Source organism: Alligator mississippiensis, chromosome 5 (assembly GCF_030867095.1).
Source record: "Alligator mississippiensis isolate rAllMis1 chromosome 5, rAllMis1, whole genome shotgun sequence".
NCBI classification, from domain to species: domain Eukaryota; kingdom Metazoa; phylum Chordata; order Crocodylia; family Alligatoridae; genus Alligator; species Alligator mississippiensis.
The window spans coordinates 82,708,418-82,732,916 of record NC_081828.1 but is presented as its reverse complement, the minus strand read 5'-3'; the positions used below and the strand labels follow the sequence as shown (position 1 = coordinate 82,732,916).

Here is a 24,499-nt window from a genome sequence, read left to right as displayed (position 1 = left end):
CTGCCGCCCACTCCACGCACAGCCCCAGCTTAACGCAGCCCTGGGCCCCATCCCGCAGTGGCAGCCCGCCCTCGCCCCGCACACAAATCCAGGGACACACACCCCCCATGCCCTCCTGGGGTGCAAATAGTGGTGGGAGACCCCCATGCCCCCCCAGATGAGCCACTTTCAGCTCCGTCCAGGGCCGTGCTCTGACCCATCTCAACTGGTCTGTGCCTGCCCCTGCCCCTGCCCCAGCCTCCTTGACAATTTTTTCAAAGATTTTTCCCAGGACAGAGGTCAAACTGACCGGTCTGTAGTTTGCAAGGTCATCACACTTCCCTTTCTTACAGATGGGTACCATGTTAGCCTTCTTCCAGTTGTTCAGGACCACTCCTGAATTCCACGACTCTTTAAACAGCTTCACCAGGGGCCCTACTATGAGCTCAGGCAGTTCTTTCAGGGCTCTCAGATGTAGGTCATCTGGCCCAGCAGACCTGAACGCATCCAAATGTTCTAAGAGTACCCTCACCTATTTGGGACTGATTTCATATGGACTGTTGTCTTCCCCATCTTTCTCGGGCCTCTGGACAAGTGAACATCTACAGTCTGATTTCAGGAATACTGATGTGAAGTAAGTATTTAGCTCTGCCTTTTCATGAGGCTCAACTGTGGCTGCTCCCCTGTATTAAGTAAGACAGCGGAGCTTGATTTTTTCTTGCTCCCTATGTAGCTACAGAAGGACTTTTTGTTGTCCTTTATTTCATTTGCCAGCTTGCTCTCTATGCCTGCCTTGGCTTTCCGTATCTCATACCTGCAGACCCTGGCCATAAGTTTGTACTCCTCTCTGGATGCTGAACCATTTCTCCACCACTTATATGCTTATTTTTTCTTTTTCAGAAATTCCCTAATATGAGCCAAGCAGGTCTCTTTGCCCCTGTCCTGCTTTTTGACTGTGTGGGGATGGCCTCTTTTTGAGCACTGAGAACTGCCTCCTTAAGGAAGCAACACCAATCCTGAATTCCCAAATCATTCAGTCGATGGTTGTTGAGGGCCTTTCTGAGTAGTCTCCTGAGTTTACCAAAGTCTGGACTTCTGAAGTCTAGGACTTGTTCTACTGACTGAATTCCCAGCTTTTCGGTGGATGGTGAACCTAATCAGGTCATGATCACTGTCGCCCAGAGGACCGCCAATCTTCAGGTCACCTACCATGTCCTCCCCTTTGGTCAGCACTAAGTCCAGTGGCTTTACCCCTAGTCAGTCTTTCCATAGCCTGTGTCAAGAACAGGTCATCGATAGCTGCCAGGAAGTTGGCTGACCTGCTGGAGCTGGCTGAATGATCTTCCCAAAAGATGTCAGGAAGGTTGAAGTCACCCATGACAATCAGGTCTTTAGTGCTGGCTACCCCAGTCAGTTCCCTGGAGAATACTTGATCACTTTCCTCTTCTTGGTCTATAGTAGACTCTCACCATCAGGTCCCCCTCTCCTAAGCCCCTTTGTATCTTGACCCAGAGGGTCATTATATTGATGCCGATACGATATAGGACCGATGTATCGGTGCACCTCTACTTGTTTACTGATAAAAAGTTTGGGTACCTAAATCCTGCCTATCTTCCACTTGAGCCCAATCAAAAACAACAAACATCTCCCCATATGTAAGCTCTGTGAGAAGCCCAATTTGGTAGGAATGCCACATGAGGCTCTGGGCCACCAGCTGGACAACCCTGATATGAAGGATGGGTGCAAGCACTTCTCTGCCTCTTTTGGTTGTGTCCAAGAACAGCAAGCCAATCATCTGTACTCAAAAGGACAACTTAAGCACTAAGGCTAGGAGAAGGATTTTAAGTTGGAAAACCAAGTTATCTAACTCAGGGCTGCAAGGAAAGACCTAAACTCTGGAGTGAAATGAGATTTCAAATGCATGTTCTCTCTGAAATCTCCTATCATCTTTGTAAGTATTTGCCTACCCAACTTGATGGCTATCATAAATCCCATTACTAGGGACTTTTAGGCACCCAGATCTTGAAGTGATATGCACAATCCCAAGTCAAGCACTCAGGTTCTATATACAATCCTGAATGTTACTCCAAGAGCTGGGTCTGTAAGTCTTTTTGTGAATCTAAACTTCAATACTGTGGTACTTCAAAGGTCTTCACCTTCATTGAGGTCCAAAAACTTGGTCTGGTCCTCTGAAGTATTGAGCAAATGCAACTTCCACTGTCTCAACAGAAGCTGCAATTTAGGAATCTTAGAGACTTAAACTCAAAGTCTAGGATAAAACTTGTAAAAGAAAATTTAACAAAACTAAATTTCCTAAGTGCAAAATATTTGCCACATTTTAAAATTATAAACTATAGGCTGTATGTTCCTTGGGAAAAAAAATGGAGGATGAAATCCCAAATCCACTGAATTCAGAGACACCAAAATTTCCCCTTGTGTCTTTCTCCATGTTTAAACTGACATAGCACACTCTAGATACTAATTAACAAATAGGGTTTTCTGCTTCTTGTGATTTTTTTGCAGTAAGAAAACACTGCCCTTTCTACGCAGGGGACTTGGCTGGAGAGACTGTTACCAAACCTTCCATAAAAGAAGATTCTCCTGACTGAGAACAACAAGCTGAAATTTCAGCCCAAAGGGCAATTTTTTCAGAATATTAAATTCCATGGAACAGAAGTCTTCAAATAATATACTCCTTAATTGTATCAACTACTTAATTACAGTGATAGATTTTTATTGCACATTTTTGCTTAACAACATCAAGCAAAGGCAGTAGATAATAACACCTGTATAAAATGCATCCAATTTTTATTGAGTGTACTTCCATTTTAAGATCAGATCAAGGACAGTAATACTGGGAATTAAAAACAGCAAAAGCCAGAGATTTTAAATCATTAAGACACACTCTTGTAAAGAAAACATTTACCTGCTATTAGCTTTTGGAGGGTGCTCTTATCTCCATTAACAGCAGCAGCATGAACTTGAGATGCTAATGAGGAATGATTGAATAGCCAGTTCTCTGAAACATTCATACTCTTTCCAGGTATTGTCACAGGCTGGATCTGCATCAATAACATTTTAGTAAGAATGATATAGTTTTGAAAATACGATTGATAGTTTAAAAGACTATTCAATCCAGACTCAACTAAATTATACATCAGAGAATTATTCATAATTGCCTCAAACAAACACCACTAAAAATCTCTGTGGATCTCTGCAAATTACAGTACAAATATTTTACAGCTGAACAAAATACATTTAAGGATTTTTATTACAAATGCTCCAAATCAGCAAACAGCCATCTTTTTTCCAACACTTAACATTTGATATGTACAATACACATAATCATATTATTCCAAGTAAAAACATTATCAAAGGTAGTGTTTTTCAAGATCATAGCCTGGGATACAGAGAAAGACTGCAATCTTTCAAGAATCATACAAAGTTAGCAACAGACTGAGAAATTTAAACCAATTTTCTAAGTCAGTGATTCCCTAAATAACTAGTGTATGCTGCCATCTGCATTACATGGAGGTAGCAGAGATTAAAAAATACTTTTCTTAAACTAGAAAATAATCAGAACACATGGACCTTAATGACCAGTTCTTCTATGAAATCTTATATTCTTTAGCTTGTCAGATAAAATGAAATATTAAAGAACTGTGTTATAGTACACTATATTTCATATATTTGGCTTGCTACTACAACCCCTCAATAACACGAAAGAATTCAGTTCCTGCCCTTCATGCATCTCCTCCAGTTTCTCTCTTAGGCTCAGCTCTTTTGGAATCTCCTCACTACTTGAGCAAATATAATCTGCTGAGGATATTGTTCCAGTGGATATTAGGGAGTGCTCCCAGAGGATGTTTTTGGAGGTGAAACCAGAAGTAACACAGTGCTGTGGCAACAAGCAGAACCTTCAGTTAATACTGTCCACCACACTGGTTACTGCATGGGATGTTACCATACAAAGAGGGAGGGAATCCTGACTGACAGATAATATAGTTACTTTTCTGGATGATACCATATTACAGCAGTGGCTGCCAACCTCAGGTCACAACCCAAATTAGTATTTGGGGGGGGGGGGGGTGATTCTGCCCCTTGCTGTGCCCCTCCCACCTGCAGGGCTCTCTCAGAGCATGGTTCACACAGCTCTTGCAGCTGCTGCCCCCCATGATCCTGGCCCAGCCTGGGCTCTGCTGGCACCACCAGGCATGAGTGAGTTGGTGGCAGAGGTAGGGGTCGTGACTTGGATTTAGGGTTGTCACAAAAAAGGGTTGGGAGCCACTGTTCTACAGGGTGTGTTCAGTTTCAAGAAAGGGAGGACAACTCTTGAATTTCCAGAATATTTGCTTTTGGTGCATGTTATACCAACGTACTCCAACTCCTGTACATTTATACCTTTGCTGCAAAATATTTGAACATGGATTATAGTTCTGGATTACAGTTAGTATATTTAATGTCATAAAGTTCTTAATGCTGTGGTGGCCAAGCCTCAGCATTCTTAGTACTGATGACTCTGAAACTCATGCTAAGCTCAGGCCTACTCACAAAAGTTAAAATACAGAATACTGATGCTAACTACATAATGCAAGAGGATGTGAGTTCATGGCTAGGCCATCTGAGAAGAAATAATGAAGTATCTCTTCCAGCTTATCTTGCTATATTCTGGATGGTTTCAGGCAGGCTCCTAGTTGTCTGGTGTGTAACCGTGTGAATTGTCTATCCTTGATTAATTAGTGTGGTAAGTATTTATTTTGCTATAACTTGTGTTTATGTGCAGGAAGAGACATTCTCCACATGTGATAGGAGTCTCCTGATTTAGTTTTGTTTTTGTTCTTCTCTCATGATTTACCTTGTTTTCCAAGGACATGTATGTTTTTCCTGGTGGTTAATCAGTTTCTTGATATGTTCCAAACTGGATAACCTCTTGTCACTGAAGAAGGTAACTCATTCAAATTAGAAATTTCTGATAACCAATAATGAGCAGGCTGATTAACAGGATTTTCCTGTCAATTACTGCTTGGGACTCTCTCTTAATTTACACAACTAAACGAATGCTTTGAAGAGGCTGAACTAAGGGTATAAAAAAGGCAGTAAAACAGCAAACAGCCCGCATGTTTCAAGAGTGAGAAATCTCTGACATCAGTTGCTGATGTGCCCGACTTACTTGAGAAGTCAAAAAGAAACAGACTCTTTGGTAAGAAATCATCTAGCTGATTACTGGACTTTGATTTGGTTTGGGCTCATTTCACTTGATTTTGAATACTTGTAGTAAATAAAGCCTTTCTGTCACTCATTGAACAAGGTGTCATGTCAATCCCTGGGCTAGTCCGGAATCCTAGATTTTTATTTGCTAACAGTACTCAGTCCAATCAATGTATGATGTCCCGTAGGCTTTTTGTTTTTGCCAAGGTACTATCAATCCTTTGTATCCTACAGACACATTGAGTAAAAGTCTTTGGAAACATAAGCTGGTGAAGACATTGCTGTTAAAATCTACAGACTTTGATTCTTCCTTCTGCCCTTTGCAAGAAGTTTGTGGGGCTTTGAGGGCAAGGGAGCAAGGAGAGACATTCTGCTGCTATCAAACATCCAATGTTTAGCTCAGCATTTCATCAGTATTCCTCCTAATTTGTCTTCTCTCCTGGAAGATGGTGTTTGCAAACTTGTTGTGCAGCAGAAATTCTAGTCTGTCAATCAGGTTAGTTAGGGCAACCCTTTCAAGTCCACCTCCCTAGTTCTTCACTCTCTGATATCCTGTTCTGTCATATCAATGAAATCTAAACACATGACACAAATACTACTGATACTTCTCTTTTCTCATTCAAGAGATTCTGATATAGTCGTGATAAACTGGTCATCATAACAGAGAGGGAGAGAGACAGGGAGAGGGACTGAAATATGTACCTTGGCAATAGAAGCCCAGTTAAGATTCAAACACTTCAAACCTGGGAGAGACACAACCATTCTTTTTAAAAATGTTTTTAAAAAAACTGAACTGTGTTTTTATTTTGATGTGTCCAGTGTTCTTGCCAAGTACACACCTGTAGTTTGAGGTGCTCATTTAAGAACTGTGAAACTGAACACATACCAAAAGTATGCTTCAAACTGGGGCCTTTGTATAAGGTAAGGTGGTGCTTTTCTTTTGCCATGAAGCTTAAAAAGGTACGTTCACTGTCTGTGAAAAACTTCCAGATCAGAAGGGTGAGCCATCCCATCCAGGAAGATATGACCAGACAGCCCAGCTTTGAGGGAAGAGAATACATGATACAATTGCCAATTGCAACAAGGACTGAGGAATCCATAACAATGCTGCAGGGATATGAGGAATAGGAACAGAGACAGGTATTACAAGAACAGACAGATGGAAAAGGGAGCAAGACTGTTGACAGAGGGTCTTCACACAGTGGTTCCAAACATACCCCACATCTACGAAGGCCTGTTCCTCCAGCATGCTCTATCATCCTATAAATTATGTGGGATTTAAACATCTGTAAGGGTCTTGTGCAGCAGAAAATTCCAGAGGCTGTGGTAGGCAAACAATGCTTGTTTCAACCACTGTGCAGCCCTGCACAACCCATGACTGATTCAAAGAGGAAGAAATAGAAAAGGGGCACCACAGGCAACATATACCACTATAATTGAGGCAGCCAGTACTATTGATTTTTGCTTTTCCATTTCATGTTGCACTTTGGTTTAATTATTTTAGGCTTACTAGTTTTGCACTGCAGTACATTCACACTGCAGTTTCCTCTGCAACTATTGACAGGCAGATGGCCTGCCTTTGCTGTGCTTGTATACTTGTCTATTTAACAAACTTAGTTCTCCAAATAGCATTGGTTGTTACTGTAGTATTTGCAAAGACCAACATCCACATTTATACAAAAACATTTTATTAACATATGAGAATCACAAATCACTTAAAAGTAAAACTGATAACAGGTGAAAAACCACCAAAGATGTAAAAGTTAAGATACAAGCCTTTACTCAATGCAAATAAAGATAATACCAGGTACAATTTTACAAGATAAGTATCATAGCAGGCTCCATGCTTTATTTGAAAGTGAAACGACAATGTAGACAGAAAAATAATACCACAACTCCTCTGGTTAAATGTAGTCAAGAATTCATGTATTTTTAATCAGATACTCAACCATCACCTGCATAGTCAAGATGTGGGCACACCTAGCATCCCTTATACGCCATGAACCTGTACTAGTGCTGGTGTGTGTAATTTCTGGTTGTGCAAACTGATTCAGCAAATTGTATTTATTCATGTGAAAATACTTGCCTTTACCCTCAGAAATGATCTGCAGAAAACAGCAGGTCATAATTACATATGTAGCATTTTGTAAAACTGGATGCAAGTGTGGCAAAGGCAGAACCACCTTAGTTTCAACCTCCCAAATCCATCACAATCCTGTAACTGCTTAGGATGTAACTGAATTTTCTTTTTGCAGGACCTATATAATCAGGGCATGCTTTCATGAGCCATTGTAGAATACAAGCAGAATTCCTCAAAATAACTTATCAATGGGGTTTTGGTGGACAATTTCACTAAGAGGGGAGTCTATGCAAATAAATGATAGCTCCCATTACTGCTAAGTCATGCACCTTTATCATACTTCGCATATCAGTGTTAATGAACCTGCTCTGTTACCTACCCCATAAAGCAAGGCTGTAATATTCCTTCTAATTGCTTTCTTGTAAAGGCAGGCAAACCCCTCCTAACTACTATTTCAGGCACCACTTTGTGAATTGCACTGCAAACCTCTACCACCAATTATTCAAGAGTCAACTTGCCAGCACCAAGCTAGAGTTACACTTCTAGGGGGCCATAGCAACAGATTTTTGCACTGACATGCTCCCTCAAATGAGTTCTCTGGGGCTGCAGTGTTAGAGCAAACTTTTCACATTCTAAGCACATCTACTTCCTCATGAAGAAGTTCCAGAGCCATGTACTTATCCCATGTCTGCAAGACAACAGTCAGTACAGTGTAATAGTTCTTCTACTTTAGAAGTACCAGCATACACATAAAAGCTGCAGCAGTCCGTTCGATGCTTCAAAAAGGTTCCTATATCTACAGGGTGCATTTAATTTAAATCAAATTGATTTAAATCACTGGTCAGGAAGCCTTGATTTAATCACTGTTTTCTACAAAAAGTACATTCTTGTTTGATATCCTTTATTCATTTAACTTCTTGAAACTTTGCACTTTTAGAGAAAGGGAAGGGCTTGACTGCGTGTACACAAATTTGCTGAGACAAGACGGCTGGCGGGTGGGTAATTAGGTCTGTTATCTCTCATCTCCATACACTGCTGTTAACAAGGATGTTATCTCTGGAGACAACTACCTCTTCCCTATTCCTGAAGGGTGTTTGTACCCAAATGCTTGCAAAGAACAATTTTTCTAACTATTCAGTTGGTCTAATAAAAGATATAACATCTACCCAAAGAACGTTGGCTGCCTATGATCTCTGGAGACACAAATCCACAGTTTGAGAACTGAAACTAAGCATCACAGAGATGCTTAATGGGATCTTCTAGACTGAGCACTGAGTCCCATTGTGTAAAGTGGTTTTATTTAATCTTTACTAACCTATAGAGGAGCCTCTGGGAATCCCGTAAGATTGATCCCCTAATATAGCCTATGGCCTGTTGTGACCTATTTATAAAACTTCTAAAAAGGTTATATATATATTGTCTCAAATAGTATATAATTAGAAGTTATAATTCCTATTTCATGATGACATCTTTGAGCTTTAACATATCTTAAATTAAAACTATCTATATGTTTAGCTTTTTAAAAGCATCTTAACAAAAAATAAAAATATGATTAAATTAAAAAAAAATTGATTTAAAGAAAAAAAATCCAATTTAATTTTTTTTTTTTAATGTTGATTTTTATCCACCCTGCATATCCATCAAGCACCTTTTGGAAGGCCGATTCCACAGCAAAGACACTTGGCCAGAAATGAAAAATGGCTCATTTAATAGATATGACTTAGCCAATCCATATTAGTAGCCTATTGTAAGGAGTCTGCAGAACTGGACCAGCTTCATATAATGATGGACTACAGTTCACTCCTGCTTTTGGGACCATGAAAGATAAGCTGTCCTACAACAGACCAGCAACCAATATTTAGAAATGCTCCACTCTGCACAAAGCTGGGAAACCAAGCTCCATATCCTCATATCCAACAGTGTGGACTAGGGTTCAGCAACAGAATATAGATAAGCCCAGGCAGACCTGCATGGGCATAAACCAGAGCATGAGCATACTCTGCTACTAGCACACTCTTAAAGCACGCATACCAATTACTCTTAATGTATCTAAAATTCCAGGAAAAATAGTCACTGTCATGTGTGTCGTGTCCGTCCCCCCCTCCCCCCCCCCCCCAGGTTCTATTGTTGGCTCACTAAAAAAGTTCTTCTACTAATGAGGAAGAATGACAACTAGCATTGAAATTCCTGTTGACATTTTTCCTTAAAAGTTTGTTCTTTTTGTTAAGATTCTTCAAGGAACAAGAATTTTTTTTCCGGGTATCCTCTGCCTCCTTACTTAGCTCTAGGGAATTCTTATATCTTCTTTATAGTGCAAGAAGAATAGAGAGACACGGTATATTTTTATTCAAGTTGCCACAGCCTGAAAAGCACACCAGCAACTTGAAACAATTATAGCCTTACTCTATTTAAAAATTGACCATTTCCCCACCTGAAGAAGAACCATAAAAATCAGTCAACTTATACATCAGGTCAACCTATACTTGGAATAATATGGCATTATTGTATGGAGCAGGTAACACTGCATGACACCCTTAAGGGCCAGCCATTAGAGGATGCCACATAAGTTCACCTGTTCCTCCTCCATACTGGGAGAACATGTAAGCCTACATGTAACTATTATGGGCTACAAGGGCTGATCTTTAAGGGTGCCATACAGGACATTCTACTCCATCCAGTTGATAGCAGGGAGGCAAGCTTAGGCTGTGTGGAGAAGACCACAACGGGTGAGTGACTGAGACAGGAACACTGCGTGTTCTCAGCAGTCCTTTGCCCATCCGAGTCACCTGCTCACAATCCCTGGCTCCTGCCATGCCTCCTACCTCGCCTGCAATGTCTTGGTCTTTTTAAGTTGTAAGTTTGAGAGGCTGGTTTCAGAAGTGGGATAGCCTCTTGCTGGGTATATCATCTCCCTCAGGGCTCATGGAGAAATGCCTCTAACTTTCCTATCATCTTCACTCTCTGGCCTCCATAGACTTTGTGAAGGTCTTGGCCTCTCTAGCCTTGACTCCCTTTTTCTGTCTGGCTGGGCCCTCTAACTCAGGTCCACAGTTCTGGCTACGATTCACCAGTAGGTTGCCTCACCCTGCCAGGCAGCCTCTCTCTGGTGCTCCACGTCTGAGTTGCAGTGATTCAGCTTTTGGTGCCCTGCACTGCAGCATCTCCCTCCTTTCTCAGTGGACATTGCTTCTCATCCCACACAGATACTCTTCCCACACCTTCTCTTTAAAGCCTTCAGGTCAGGGCTTAAGTATCCAGGCATCCTTCCCTTCTCTCCATGGCTCACCTAGGATCACTTGTTAACTCACTAATCACCTAATTTATGGGCCATCCTGACACTATCTGCTTTCTTACAGCAACCAGATCTCACTTCCAAACCTGGCTCTCCTCACCCTCCCTTGCCTGAACCACTTTGAACCTTACCCCTCTGTCTCTCCCTCTCCTCTTGTGTTCAGTAACAGGATACAGGTCCTGTTACATATCCCCCCTTGCTCTTTTCCACTGATGAAATGGGTGGGTGTTCAGTGTAAATCTTTGTACTTTCTTGAAACAAAATCTGCATTCACATTTTTTCTCCCTAAGCGATGTTCAACATTAAAGCAGTAAGGCTGCAAGCTTAAATACCAGCTTATGAGTCTGGCATTCTCTGTCTTCATCTGCTGTACCCATTGAAGTGGGGCATGGTCCGTTACCACTGCAAAATGCTGCCCTAACAGGTAGTATTTTAACATTTCTAACACCCACTTGATTGCCGGGCATTCTTATTTGATTATGGCGGAAGCCTAATGAAATCACTGGTCTCTCTCTCTCACTGGTCTCTCCTTTTGGGTCAACACCATGTCCAGGGCCCCATCCAATGGATCGGTCTGCACTATGAATGGTTTCGAGAAGTAAGGTGCATACAAGGGAAGCAAAGGGCTCTCTTCACCTCTTAAAAAGCTTTCTCAGCTTCTGCCACTCGCCTTACTTCCATGGGGGCTCTTGCTCATATGCGCTCAGTTAGTGGTGCCATGAGTTGTGAAAAGCAGGGCTTTAACTTACGGTAATAATTCACTAAGCCCAAAAATGCCCTCGCCTGCTTCTTGGTTCTGGGCAGTTGGTAGGTGTCCAAGGCCTCAACACAGTCAATGAGGGGGAATAGCTGCCCTTTCCCAACCTGGAATCCCTGGTAGCACATTTCCTTTTTCCCCAATCACACACTTCCTGGAATTGGCTACAATTCCAGGACTAAGTTTGACCCCAAATCCCTGCAGCACCACTTGGAAAGTTCTGAGATGTTCTTCCCAATTGGCTGTAAAGATGATTATGTCACCTATATATGCAGCTGCATAATCCTAATGTGGTCATAATATCTGATACATTAGTTAAATATCTGATGCATTAGTTACTGAAAGGTAGCCTCAGCCCCTTTAGCCTGAACAGCCTTCATTCAGAGCCTCCACGGATTGGCAAAAGCAGTCTTTACCTGATCCTCTGGTCCTAATTCCAGTTCTTCAGGGTACAGAGCAATCTATAAAGCTTCCCTTGCCTTCCATGGTTTCAGTAGGTTTATGTGGTAGATCTGCTTGATTTTTGTCTACCTGGTTGGCGCATCTTGTAAGTCTACTGATGTAGGATTTCACTGGGTCCTTGCCACCATACGAACTATCTTGACTGCTGATCAGGTAGTAGGACTAAGATTCTATCCCCCACTTCAAGCCTCCATTCCCGGGCCTTTTTATTATATCGCGTCTCTTGCCGAGTTTGTGTTTCCTGCAACTGCTTTCCCATTTGTCCTAGCATTTCCCTGAGCTATAGCACATATTGTACCGGATTTCTGGCCCTGTGAGGCTGCACTTCCCATCCTCCTTTAATTAAATCCAGTACCCTCCTAGGTTGGCATCCATACAATACTTCAAATGGACAAAAACGCATTGAGGACTGGGGAGCTTCCCTTACCGCAAACAGCAAGAGGGCTGGCCAGCATCTGTTCCTAACATTGGGGCACTTCCGTCACTTATCTCATCATCATGCTTTTCAGAGTCTGATTAAATCACTCTACCAGCCCATGTTTGTGGGTGGCATATGGAGGTTCTTAGGTGTTTCACTCCCAGCATCTCATGTACCTCCCCAAATACACAGGACAAAATTAGTCCCATAGTCTGTTAATATTTCTTGAGGCAGACCCACTCTCATAAAGATCTTCAAGAACTCCTGTGCCACCTCTGCAGCAGTTACAGCTCTTAGGGGAACTGCTATAGGATACCGTGGTGCATAATCCAGTAGCACCAAAATGTACTGATATCCTGACAAAGTTCCTTGGGTGATATCCTGATATGCCCCTTTTACGCAAGGGGCATATGATGTCCATGGCTACCCTTTCAAAAGGGGTCTTGATAAAGGGGAGAGGGACCAGTGGAGCCTGGGGCGATTGGCTAGGGGCTAACCCCTGACATGCAGGGAAAGATTCACAAGTCTCCCACCTTTAGTCGCAGTTCCAGCTAATAGAATCTCCCCCTGATCTGGGCCTCAGTTTTCTCTCTTTCCCAAGTGATCCCCTGGAGGCAACTCCTGGTCAAACTTTAAAAGGCCTCTCCAATTCTTTCATGGTGCTAAGAGATTACTACATAGATTAGTACAAGATTAGAGCAATGTCAGTCTTTAGTGTTGTCTAGATATATGCATGTTGAAGTTTAAGACCAAACAATGACAAGGCTGTGTTTTAGTTGACATACTTTTTTTTTTGCATATATATAGTACGATTCACTGAAAGACATCAAGACATTTTACGTATGAATCACTTACAGGTATTACCTTTAATATACAAATTCTCATACTGGATACCTCAAGAAAGGTATATTTAAGTCTCCAAATCAGTGACACAATTTGTACAGACTTAAGATATCTATGGCCAAAGTGACTTTCCCAAGGTCTATGACAGAATCAAGAATTAAATCCAGTTTTCTTAATTCTTAGCCACAGAAGAACGTAATTAAAACTGAGCACTATGAATTTAAAACTCTAGTTTTGTGAACTTCTTTGCTTTTCCCTACTTGTTTATATGTTAGAAATAGCAAGAATGCTGATTTGGTTGAATTCACCCCAGGTGGTCTTAGGGAGGCCTAAAGCTCTGACACCTGCTTGGAAGAGCTGTAGTGCTGAATCTCCCTTTCCCATGTTCGTTCTCCAAAAATATTTAGTTGTTAAGTTAATAAGCAGGTGTTCATGAAACACAAACATGAATTTCAAACAGACTGATTAAAAATCTTGGTACCACTCAGTTGATCAGTTTTCATGTTATTGGTTCCAAGGTCACCATTTCTTAGTTCTCCAGTCAGCGATCTAGACTAGTCAAGACCTGCATTTCTAAATGCTAAAAATAAGCTTAAAAAAAAAATTGTATCACCACCACACTTTTCTTCTTCTGCATCTCTCCCCAGATTATTTTTGGAGCACAAAAGACTTCCAGCTCCAGACAACAGCTCCCTGCAGAGGTGGTACAATTGCCTACCCTGGAAATCTCAAGAGGAGACTAGACAGTCACCTTGCTGGGGTTCCCTGGCCCTTGTGATCTTTCCTGCTTGGTGCAGGGGGCTAGGCCCGATGATCTTCCAAGATCCCTTCCAGCCTTACTGGAAGCCTTACAATCTATGAAAAATCCTTCTTCTAGTTCCTTTTAAATTAATTTGAAGGAGGATGGGGGCTAGATGACCAGTTCTCCTAGTATACTGAATGCATAAGTACCTTCACTGCAGAAATAGTATGAATGCATAGATAAATGCAATGCAAAATTTACAGGTTTAAACAAATGCACACATTAAAAAGGTAACTAAATTGCTGCATTCATCTAAACATATACATGTGCTTTGGCAGGATCCAAGCTTAAAATGTAACTTTTACCCATTGTCTGTGGTAAACTTGGTACTATGAGTGACCTTGTAGCTACAACAGCCCAGGAATTATGCAAGAGGCAAGGATTTCTTTAGGTGGTATCTTACTGCACCACTGTGTAGTCAGGTCCAGTCTATGGCTCCACCAAGCCCTGGGACCTCCTGGTCAACCTCCTCATGGCTCTGGCCCAGTTGGCCAGCTATAAAACCAGGAAGGAGGCTCTGGCTGGGGGGGAACCTGGGCAAGTGTAGCTGTCTTCCTGTCACTCCTCCCAACCTACCTTGACTCATTTAGGGGGCAGTGCATGCTGGCCAGTGTGCTCTGCTCCTTGTCCCTTTCCAGATCCCTTGTTATTAACCTGTGACCTCAATCCCATTCCTTTTTCTTTTTTGCTGTGCCAAGAAGCTTATAGTCTCTCATGATGGGCCAAAGCCCACCACCCCATGGCACATCAAATATGCCTGTGCAGTTGAGATAGCTAGACAACCTTCCATATGCAAAGCATTCTTCTTTTACTCACCAAACCTGATGAAGAGCGCCTTACGTTCAAAAGCTTGTCTAACTCTATCCCAGCTGAGCTATTTAACACCCTTGCCTCTTGCGGGTTACATTTCCCAGTTTTTTCCCCTAGGAATTCATTGGTTTACAATGGATCTGCATGAGGCCCTGGGAAGGGCTGGAGGCAAGGAGGGGATAGGCTCCCAGGGTAAGGCACGAACAACGCCGCGGAAAGGCAAACAGGCCGGTAGCGCAAACCTAAGGCGCTCGGACTCCCGCGGCAGTCCCATCCGCAGCGCGCGCGGCTCCACGGCGGCTCCTTCGGGTTTGCAAGCGCCCGCACGCCCGGCTGCATATTGCCCACCTCCTGCCCGCAGCCGGGGCGGGGCCGGGCGAGCTGTCGAGCGAGGCCATGTGCCAGGGTGCGGGCCCGGCGGGAGCCCCGGGCACAGGCCCCTTCCCCCGCGCTCCACAAGGCGGCCACGGCAGCCGCCAGCGGAGCGAGCCCCCAGGCACGACACCTCCCCTCCCTTCCCAGTCTTTCTACATTCGTTCTCCCGCTCGCCCGGGCCCGGCGCCCCCAGCTCGCTCCGCGACCCTACTACTCACCGCAACACCCCCTCCTCCTCCCGTGGCGTCTCCCCCTCAGGAGGTCCACGCAGTGCAGCGTGGGAGGGCCGCCGTCAGGCCGCCGGGCGCAAAGCATGCCGGGAAGCGGGCGCGGGCGGACTACCGTTCCCGGCGGGCGCTGCGCGGAGCCCGGAAGTGTGTGGCTGGGCGGGCGGGCGGGCTGGCGGCTGGGACCGCGGTGGCGCTGCTCCGGCTGCTTCCTGGAGACGGGGGAAGTGAGGAGCCGCCGCGGAGATCGAGCCGCAGCCCCGCGCCTACCGGGTGGCCGCTCGACCATGAGACCCGCCGCCTTCCCGCCCTCGCCTGAGCCCGCCTGCCTCTTCCTCGTCCTGGTGAGTGGCCGCGGCCGCCACCACCCGAGCCCCTCGCTCCCCTCCCCCACCCCGCCCGGCCCGGGCGCCGGCTCCGCCGATGCCGGCTAGGGCTCTCAAGGCGGCGGGTTCCCGATCCGGTTCTCGAGGGCGGGAGCCTCCTTCCCCTCCTCCTGCCGCTGCGGTCGGGGGTCCCGCGCGCGGGGGCCGTTGGTGGCGGGGCGAGCGGGACGTGCCGCCGGCACCTGCTCCGGCGCGGGGGCAGGGAGCGCCGGCCGCATGGGCTGCCCGCGGCGCGGGCGGGGGCGCTGCCGGCAGCTCCCGGTTGGCGGCCTCCTGCGTTGTGGCTCAGCGTGATAGGCTGCCAACCCGGAACGTCTCGGTCACGCCGGCTGTGGGGCGGGGCGGGGCGCGGCGCGGCGCGCAGGGGCCTCCTCGCTGCAGCGCCAGCCCACGAGCCCCTCGGCGCCGGTTAGGGGGGCTCCCCATTCCGAGCGAGCCCGGCAGCAAGCTCCGCGTCGTTGGCACTGGAAAGCGAGCCTCCAAACACGCCCGGGTCTGAGCGGTTTCCCCTCAAATCCTCCCTGCCCGGTGCCTCTGACACCCGGTGCTTTGCTTGGCTTCACGCCCCGCTGATTGTTACACCTGGAAAAAGGCACGGAGAGTTTGGAAAGGAGCGGCTAGAAAGGGCTTGTCTTGCCTTTGCCTGTAGGACCGAAACATTGTTTCACATCAGGGCCTGGTCATGCCCTTAGCATTCAAGGACAGGCTGCCAACCCGTCCCACCCAGGCCGCTGCAGCAAAGCGTCTGGAACCTAATGGAGGAGGCTCACTCACACTGTCACTTTCAGTGTTAGTCTCCTTTTGAATAGCCATGACCTTAGAAGCTGCACTGCTGCCTTTTCATCCATACATGTGGCTGCAGTAATTTCCCCCTATTTCTGGGCCCGGCACACACTTTTATGTGAACTTTACTGGTACGCAGGTTTTGTGGCAATCTGTTCTAGTTTTTCTATGTGACTTGGATTGTTAGTTCTTGTTCTTGTTCGGCTCACAACATGATTATGTATATCAGACTCCGTATGTTCAAGAGTGCTATTAGAAGTAATTCACTGATGCTGATCCAGTATGTGACCGATTGTACATAGGACTGGTCTGAGTAGGTTTAATGGTATTGAGCTATTGTACTTAGACTCTTAAATCACAACTAATCTGTTTAAAATTCACTTAGTGAAGGAGGCCAGAAAGGGAAGGAGGACTTGGAAGTTACAGGGAAATAAAGGGTGGTGGGGCTTCTCTGTAAAGGAAAGAGGAAGCAGTACTGGATAAGAGGATGGGCATGACGGGGAAATACAAACGCTCATAATAGCTTTAAGGTTGATTAAATGTATCAATAAATATATTACGAGGGCATATAAAAGGGCACATTTATGTTTGTGTTTATCAGTTGTATCCTTTGATTCCTGACAATTGACAGTACAGCTTTTAATGTGGTCAATTAATGAATGACATAGTGAGACTATGTTAAGTGCTGAGGGTTGCTACATCTTGAGTCAGCTCTGTCTGGCAGGACTTCTGTAACTTAATATCAAGGATAACAGTTTTAAAACTTTGGGTTATATACAGAGTTGCTGTATATATGCCAACTACAACGATGTCTATTTAATATATGTGGTAATACTTCTGTCTTACTGTAGATAGGAAGTTTCACTAAGTTGCAGCGGAAATAACTACCGTTACTTTCCTGAGTTCTGTGTTTATCAGTAGTGTCCCATTATAATTTAAATCATCTTGATTTTCAATTAAAAAAACTGTAAGCTGTCAAAAACTGACATACATTGACAGTCGATGTCGTTATCTGAAACTGCACATTAAAAACAAGCTTGTTTTCCTTTGAGAATTCATTTTAAAATATAATGAATTATATCAGAGTATTTATGCACAATGAGATTTCTGTGCTTCCTCCCTACCCCTTAGATTTAGAGGGAAGAACACTAGTTTGTTTAAAAGTAGGCTTTTTGATGAATGAATAGTTTTATCTCTGTATAACAGACTTGATGCATAGTAGACCTGGGTCCTGATCCATGAGCAGGGATGTAAGATGCTATGTTACTACAATTAATAATAGATAAAGTATTAGTCTAAATGTGACAATAAGTGTAATTTGAATGGAACAGGACCTTTGATCTTTGAAAAAAGAAATGTAGTCTTTTACCAGGCTACATGGTCTGTGATCAAGATGTCAATTGTTGCAGCTTGTGATGTCTGTGAATACTAAATTTCACAAATCTACAGCTTGCATTTTGTGATACTTGCATTTTGAAGATGCTTTCATTTTTCAGATCTGAAGTACTTTTGGATAACAGCTATTAGAGAGATAATGAATCAATTCTTAATAAAAAGCTAATTTGAAATGTGTTTTTACATTCTGTATTGTGGTACAGTGATGTGCAGACACAATTTCTTAGTATTGCTTATGATTGTAACTAGGGGTTCTGAGGAGTGAAAAAGCTCTTATTATTCCATTGTCTTCATGGAAATTGGGGGAAAACAAGGCTGAAAATAATGCATGGATAAATGAAATAAAATGTAGCCTGTCTGTATACCGATTTCATGCAAAAAGCCTAAGTGTCACTATGCTAGAAATGAATAGGAACTAAAATCAAAAGTTTCTGTATCTTAGCTGTGTATTTCTTCAGAAGTTAGTCAACTACTACAACTTCTTATATGACTAAACAGCAGGTGTGTGCAAACAGTGGTTGGTATTGTGTAAGTAATATCTTAGCTGTTATATCAAACACCATCCTTTAAAAGAGAGATATTCATGATGGATTTTAGCTATCAGTTACTAGTTAGCTATTTGGATTGGGTTATTTCTCATCCTGCTTTTTGGTAGGTGTATACTTGTAAATATGATAGTATATTGCCATGGAAATGGGCAGCCAACTGTAGTTAATAATAGCTACATAAATAAAAAACAAAGCCAGGCTTCCAAGCTAGTGGGTAAAAGAGCAGTTTTTTAAAAGAATTTCCTTGAATGAAGCTGTAAGGAAATGAAACATTCTAAACAAGCTACTTCTTCCAGTCGAAGGAATTTCTCCCTTATTTTTTATGCTCTTCGGCATTATTTAAGATTCTGCACATCAAAAATTTTATGGAGTATATTTTTTAACAGACGTACAAGGTTCTTTTTGGGTGTGTAATTTTAGCTACTTTCAGAATGTGCCAGATGCTGCAGATATTTAGAAGGAAGCTGTGTGATCTCTAGGACAGAGCACTACACTGGATTATGGGGAACTCTGTTTATAGTCTCGGTTCTGTCAGTGACCTGGGGTGAGTCAACTCAGTTCTCTGTACTTTTCTTTCTCCTCCTGGAAAATGTGGGGAAATTATACTATGCAATAATCATATTATTTAATAGTTAAGTATTTTTACATTATCTTCAAGGGGGGAAAAAGACCAGACTAGGAAGAAAGGTGGTTATAGATATAACAAAAAAACCCTCCAAATAATTTAGACCATAAGGCATGGATTGCAAGTTTCCTTTTTGACATCGATTTTTTTTTTTTTATAATATGAAAAATACTGTTTGTCTTTGGGGCCATAGGTTTTGCCATGGAGAGAAAAGGGTTATGATGGTAAAGAGAGTAAGAAGGTGTGGGGGAAAGGAAGTTGAAAATACAAGTCTTGTGATAGGAGAATAGGAATGTTGTAGTAGGAGGGGCATCAATAGTTTTTCGGGTAGGATAGTTCTTAGGGGCTAGATCAGGACTGTGGAATGAACACCACCACCTTTGCTACTTGCTGTAACAGCTCAAATAGGATCACTGATGAGACCTGTTTTAAAGACACCATTTTGAAATATGAGTATGGGGGAAATTAAAAGGATTTAAATTTTAAGGAATCACTGAAGACTAGGGGCTGCACCAATAAAGATATTTTGGGCCAATACCATATTGGCTGATACCGATCCGATTGCCAATATAAAGCCCGACAGCTTGAAGAGCAGCATCTGGCTGATACGTCTGTTGGGGGGGAAGGGGCATGGGGTACAGTTCAAGGCCCCCATGGTAAGGGAAGGAGTGCGGCTGAGGCAGCGGCAGGTGCTGCACAGCTGGGGTGCAACGCAGGATGGAGCTGCAGTTTGGCCCACTGCTGCGTGCCCCCTTCCCCTGCAGGGGAAGCATGGGGGGCACATGCCTCCCAGATCTGTGTGTGGGGAAGGCTGGGCTGCCACTCCGTGCTTGGGGCTGGTGGCTGCTCCGGCCTCTTCCCAGCAGTGGGAGAATGCAGATGCACACAGAATTTATCAGTGACATTGTTGGCCACATCAGCCAAAAAAGGCCGATTGCCAATAATGTCAACTTTGCAATGTATTAGTGCACCTCTACTGAAGACATTAAAAGCATTATGTTAAAGTGCTATTTTTATAGTGTGGGTGCAATGTTGCTGATGCTCACTTTGGCTATTTTGAAAAAGAAAACAATTTTGGATGATTTTAGGTGACCACAATGAACTTTTAAGACAGACAAAAACATAGTTAAGAGTCTGTTAACATAAAAGCCGTATTTATATAGATAATGGTCCAGCTCAGGTAATAGCAGTTTCCAGAAGAAAAATAGACAATTCCTGCTTCTGCTTTAATGAACTACATATAATATCAATGAGTAGTCAAAAAGCATGAGTTGGTGGTCAGGAAGTTGTTAGATATTCTTAAAATGTCATGTTTTTAAAGCATTATTATTTGCCTTTTTCATAGACATTAAGACATTAGACATCAGGCCTGGAAGGGACCTCGGAAGATCATTGAGTCCAGCTCCCACATTTATTTTCCTTTTTGTTATATTTTTAGACTTGTAATCATTTTCAGGCTTTTCCTATACCCATGCAAGCTAACCTTACCAAAAATAAAAGTTGAAATTTTGTTCCATGGCTCCAGATTGTTAGTGCCTTGATTAAAACTGCCAACTATTATAAGATTCAGGGGGAAAAAAGTAATGCAAGAGGTATACTTTTTCCTTCTTAGCTGCCTTTCTAATCCAAGGAACAGGAACTAGATGTGGAAAAAGAAGTAACTAGAAAGCTACAAGGTACAAGAAGCCCACTGACATGTACCTTTGGGTGAAATTTCTTTGGCAGATGTGAATAACTTTCTCTCTAAGAAGAGAAGAAAGGGGGTTGGCTGTTGCCTTGTTCTGCATTTCTTCCACAATTCTAGGTTTGAGTGGGAAATGCTTCTGTTTAGGGAAGCCTGGTGGAAAAAAATTCAGTTCAGTTTTTGTACCTTCTGGTAAAAGATCAGAAGGATGGTGGTAGGGAGACTAGATCAGTTATTGCCAGCTTAAGGTCAGGGTCATTGTTTGCTGCTGTTCTCTTCTGCTGCAGCCCACCTTTTTCCCACTTTGCTTCTGCTGTTTGAGTTCTTCCCCTTGTCTGCTACTATTTTCACTCAGACTGGTTAAGTGTGTTAATTTCTTACCCCAGTTCTGCAGAAATACTAAGTAAAGAGCAGTGTCTTCTTGCTTCTAAGTTCTTGGGAAAAGCTAAAGGGCTCATGTGCTTCTTTGTATCAGTCCACCACTGCTTCTCCCTCACCTGGAGAAGCTGTGGTTCTAGACTGCCAGTTTTTCCCCAGGTATAGATGGTTCTTCACAATACCTAGGTTTCATGCTGCTGTGTGGGGATAAAACTGAGTTGGGATTTCCTGTTTACCTTCTGGTAGTAAAACACTAGAACAGGCTACCCAGAGAGGTTGTAGAGTATCCCTCCTTGGAGGTTTTTAAAACCTGTGTAGACAAAGCCTTGGCTGGGATGATATAGTTGAGACTGGTGCTGTTTTAAGCAGGGGGTTGGACTAGATGACCTCCTGAGGTCCCTTCCAACCCAAATTTTCTATGATTTTATAATTCTTTCAGCAGCTAAAAAATGCTTTGGGTGGGGAAAAGGTAGTTCCTCCCCAGACTGTTCCTTTTGATGCTGTTGGTCTTTTGAATCCTGTACAGCAGTTTCCATTAAATTATTAAATGTATGAGCTTCTGGCTGTAATCAGGAAGAAAAATAATGACATACATTATTTTAAAATGTTAACCTAATCCTCCCTTCACTTCTTTATGACTGACAATGGTCAAACCGTCACTTCACTTTGCCACCTTTTCTTGGTATTTTTTCTGATAACATTTTTTTAACAATAGTAATGAAGACTATCTATTGTTAGTGGCAGGGTCACTGAATTCTTAATGTTTTGTGGGTGGATACATTTGCTTGAGGAGTACTGTGGTGAATGGCACATCCTACTCCCCATATAGGAATATGTTCCGCGCATGCGTTTTATTTCTATCTAGGTGGAAAGATTTCAAGTGCACTTAACTTAATATTAATTAATTGATCATTTCATACTAACCACTTGCAGTTCATACCTATTAGTGCTTCACTTCTAAAACACCCACCAAGTTTTATACTCCAAAATATTAATTTCCTGTTAAATTCTTCTTTCAAATGCCCTTTGAATAGAATCCATCAGAAGATCTTATCTAGGATGTAATATAATACTTTAAAGGAATTAATATCTTATAAAAGATCAGAAATTATATACTATTACTTAGAAGGATCTTGCATGCATTTAATCCTAACTAGCATGTTGTCTGAGTACTCTAGTTTATGGCCACTTGGATAGATTTCTCCTCATCTGTGGAATACAGTTTGCTTGAGCGAGAGGAAGAGCACCTTAAGAACTATTTTAAAATCAAACGTTTTAGAGATAAATTATTATTTCCTCATGAAACTTTAGATTAACATTTATTGCTAATGTCTGGGAGGGTGTATAAGTGGCATATTTAAATACGACAGTCTTAGAAATAAAGGACTGTACTAAGTTTGGCTTCTTATTGATTTATGGCTTGTATGTTGAATAATTGTGTAGTATCAAAAATGCTAATGGAAAGGCTTAAATAATCACCCTAACATAAAAAAAAAATCACTTTGGTTAAAAGTGTTTTGATCTTAGTTATTTGACCTTACAAACATGCAACCAATTATAATCTGTAACATTTTCTACAATGGATAGATCCTTCCAAAATGATGAATTTTATACATAAAGTATAGTCTTTCTATCAATGTTTAAGGAGAATAGTGAAAAATAACCCTAGGCTAGGATTTAGAAAAAGAAAATATACTATCTGTGTGAAGGTGATATTTAATAACTAACAGTGAATTGCTACTCTGGCAGTGGAGGCAGTGTATAAAAGCTCCTTCTGAAGCTGTCTCAAGTGCAGTGTTATGGACTACAAATTAGAATCTGTTATTTCTGTTAGACATGCAACTATTTGGGAGTGATTTAACCCTAGTTGTTTCCAGGTTATTTTTCTTCTGGAGTAGCCATTTTTATTTTGGGAGAAAAAGCTTGAACATCTTCACACTCCTGGTTTCTCCTGGGAGAGTAGTGACTCTCCCAGGCAAAACTGATTGTTTGTCTGTACAAGGCCACTGTCAGTGTTCTGCCACTAGAACAGGAAGTAGTTGTTAAATATGCTTAAAAGATCAAAGGAAAAAGAGCAAGTGTCCCGCTTCAGGGAAGCACAACCTTATCCACTCCCCCCTCTTTGTTTTACAATTTCTTCAATATTCTCAAGATGATTGGTGTTTATCTCTAAATTCCCTTCAAATGTCAAAAGAATAAAAAAGCGAGGAAAAATTTTCATTGCATCTTTCTTCCAGTTTAAAACTAGACAGTTTTCATCCAGCTGGAAAAAAGAGAAATTGGAAGGGGAGAATAAAGGTTTGTAGAGAGTTTGCTTAAACAGGCCATGTTGCTCCCAACCTCCCTTGCACCCCATTTCACCCCCACAGACCCTGCCACACCTCTCAACCTCAAACCCCACCTGCCCCTCATGTCTCCACCCCCATAATGCCCCAGTCCCTCCTCACTCCACACCTGTCCCTCAAACCCCCCTGCCCCAAAGTCTTGTAGTACCCATAATGTCCACCCCCCCCAACCAGCCTTTCATAGTCCCTGGGGGTCTCCTTCCCCTCAAAATCCCTCCCAAACGGTTCCCTCCCCAACCCATTATGGCCTGTAACCATGCAGTAGCTGGGGCAGGGCGATAATGGCCTCTCTGACTGCTTCCACCTCCCACCCTCCTCACAACATGCCCATAGCTGACTTCCACTACCTTCCATCCTCAATGTACAGAAACAGATAGGAGTGAGGGGAGGACTGTCTCTAGACCCAGACACAGGCATGGGTGAACTGTGCAGCCACGTGGGGCCCAGACAGAAAGGGGGCCCAAAAATGAAAGAATAAATTAATTGCAAAAAAAAGTTTTAATATTGTGCATATATGGGACTGGCGATGTTATCAATTGAGAACAAATTGTTTAAAGACATCAATACCACAGATGTGATAAAAATTTTTGCAACAAAAAAATCATTATCTCTGGCAAAGTGGGGCCCCGATCTTAAAGTTCTCCCGGGGCCGCTAGGAGTCTAGGTACAGCACTGGCGCTCTCAGCTGCTGGCAGTGTCCCTGCCTGGGGAGACCAACCCCCTTTTCACCCATGTCTAGATTTAGGTTTCCCTGGTTGTATTGCTGATTCAGCCTCTGGCAACTTCTATCATCTGCTTCAAAGAATAATCCAGAAAAGAGTTACTCCAGTAATGTATCTCTTTGCCTCAACTTTGCACCTCTCTCCTGCCTCCAACTGCTTTGCTACCCCACAACTCAGTCTGTTTTTAGCCTTAGCCCTCCCCTCACTGCTTCCGATACCTTGTGAGTTGGAATCCCCTAGGAACAAAGCCATGAAGTACAAGTTCCTAGGTAGAAGCATACCTTTGTTGGACATGCTAAAGGGTGAGCAGAGAAACATTACCAGTAGTAGGTAACAGACAAGATACTTGTAGAAGAAAGCAGAATGAAGAGATTAGCAGA

At 43.0% G+C, this 24,499-nt stretch overlaps 2 protein-coding genes across 3 annotated transcripts in view; one reads left to right on the top strand and one right to left on the bottom strand.

Annotated features, from left to right (window-relative positions):
- Window positions 1-15,348, bottom strand: part of INVS (inversin) — a 227,694-nt gene extending 212,346 nt beyond the window's left edge. For both annotated transcript variants that reach the window (XM_014603023.3, XM_019485218.2), the window contains exons 1-2: window positions 15,245-15,348; window positions 2,906-3,041 (exon numbers count right to left, since the gene is read on the bottom strand). In XM_014603023.3, coding sequence (XP_014458509.1) covers window positions 2,906-3,011 — 106 coding nt within the window. In that variant the 5' untranslated portion in view covers window positions 3,012-3,041; window positions 15,245-15,348. The remainder of the gene's footprint in view (window positions 1-2,905; window positions 3,042-15,244) is intronic.
- Window positions 15,349-15,410: 62 nt separating this feature from the next.
- ERP44 (endoplasmic reticulum protein 44) overlaps window positions 15,411-24,499 on the top strand; it is a 130,929-nt gene continuing 121,840 nt past the window's right edge. Inside the window, exon 1 of the mRNA XM_014603015.3 lies at window positions 15,411-15,597. Coding sequence (XP_014458501.1) covers window positions 15,541-15,597 — 57 coding nt within the window. The 5' untranslated portion in view covers window positions 15,411-15,540. The remainder of the gene's footprint in view (window positions 15,598-24,499) is intronic.